Source organism: Physeter macrocephalus, chromosome 4, assembly GCF_002837175.3.
Source record: "Physeter macrocephalus isolate SW-GA chromosome 4, ASM283717v5, whole genome shotgun sequence".
NCBI lineage: Eukaryota > Metazoa > Chordata > Mammalia > Artiodactyla > Physeteridae > Physeter > Physeter macrocephalus.
This window is the reverse complement of record NC_041217.1, coordinates 119187153-119188342: the sequence shown is the minus strand read 5'-3', so window position 1 is coordinate 119188342 and position 1190 is coordinate 119187153. Positions and strand designations below refer to the sequence as shown.

The following is a 1190-nucleotide window of genomic DNA, read 5'->3' as shown; positions in this document are numbered from 1 at the left end:
CCCACCGATGGAAGCAGCTGGCTTCACAGCTCAGGTGATTATCTTGAACCATCCAGGCCAAATCAGTGCCGGCTATGCACCTGTGCTGGACTGTCACACAGCTCACATTGCCTGCAAGTTTGCTGAGCTGAAGGAGAAGATTGATCGACGCTCTGGGAAAAAGCTGGAAGATGGCCCCAAATTCTTGAAATCTGGTGATGCTGCCATCGTTGATATGGTTCCTGTCAAACCCATGTGTGTTGAGAGCTTCTCTGACTATCCTCCTCTGGGCCACTTTGCTGTTCGTGACATGAGACAGACAGTCGCTGTGGGTGTCATCAAAGCAGTGGACAAGAAGGCAGCTGGAGCTGGCAAGGTCACCAAGTCTGCCCAGAAAGCTCAAGAAGGCTAAATAAATATTATCCCCAATACCTGCCACCCCAGTCTTAATCAGTGGTGGAAGAACGGTCTCAGAACTGTTTGTTTCAATTGGCCATTTAAGTTTAATAGCAAAAGACTGGTTAATGATAACAATGCATTGTAAAACCTTCAGAAGGAAAGGAGAATGTGTTGTGGACCATTTGTTTTATGTGTGGCAGTTTTAAGTTATTAGTTTTTAAAATCAGTACTTTTTAATGGAAACAACTTGACCAAAAATCTGTCACAGAATTTGAGACCCATTAAAAAAGTTTAATGAGAAAAAAAATAAAACAAAATAAAAAAATAAAGATGTAGTGTGTATGATAATAATAACACAAAGGAGCAGAAGGGAATGAAGCATTATTAGAGTAAAGCTTCTGTATACTAGAAAAATTAAGTTGATATTAATGAATCTAAACTAGATTGTTTTAAGTTAAAATGAGACTTGTGATGCCCATAGCAACAAGAAAATAACTCAAAAAAATATATATATATAGTAAAAGAAACAAGTGATTTAAATTGGCATACTAGAAAATACCTATTTAATACAAAATAAGGAACAAATAGAAAAATTAAGGAATAAAGAGGTCACAAAACATAGAACACGAATAAAAAATGTCATGCGTTAATCATACTTTATTATAAACTACATTAAATGTAATTGGATTAAACACTCTAATCAAAAGGTAAAGATTGACATAATCGTTTAAAAAGAACCCAAATACCTGCCATGTAGAAAAGACACTCATAATTTACAGACACAAATAAGTTGCATCTAAAAGGACTGAAAA

At 36.0% G+C, this 1190-nt stretch overlaps 1 protein-coding gene across 1 annotated transcript in view; it reads left to right on the top strand.

Moving 5' to 3' along the window:
* LOC102993431 (elongation factor 1-alpha 1-like) overlaps positions 1 to 534 on the top strand; it is a 1467-nt gene extending 933 nt beyond the window's left edge. The window contains 1 exon segment of the mRNA XM_055084515.1: positions 1 to 534. This exon segment is cut by the window's left edge and continues 21 nt beyond it. Within this exon segment, the coding sequence (XP_054940490.1) occupies positions 1 to 391 (391 nt within the window). The 3' untranslated portion in view covers positions 392 to 534.
* Positions 535 to 1190: the final 656 nt, after the last annotated feature.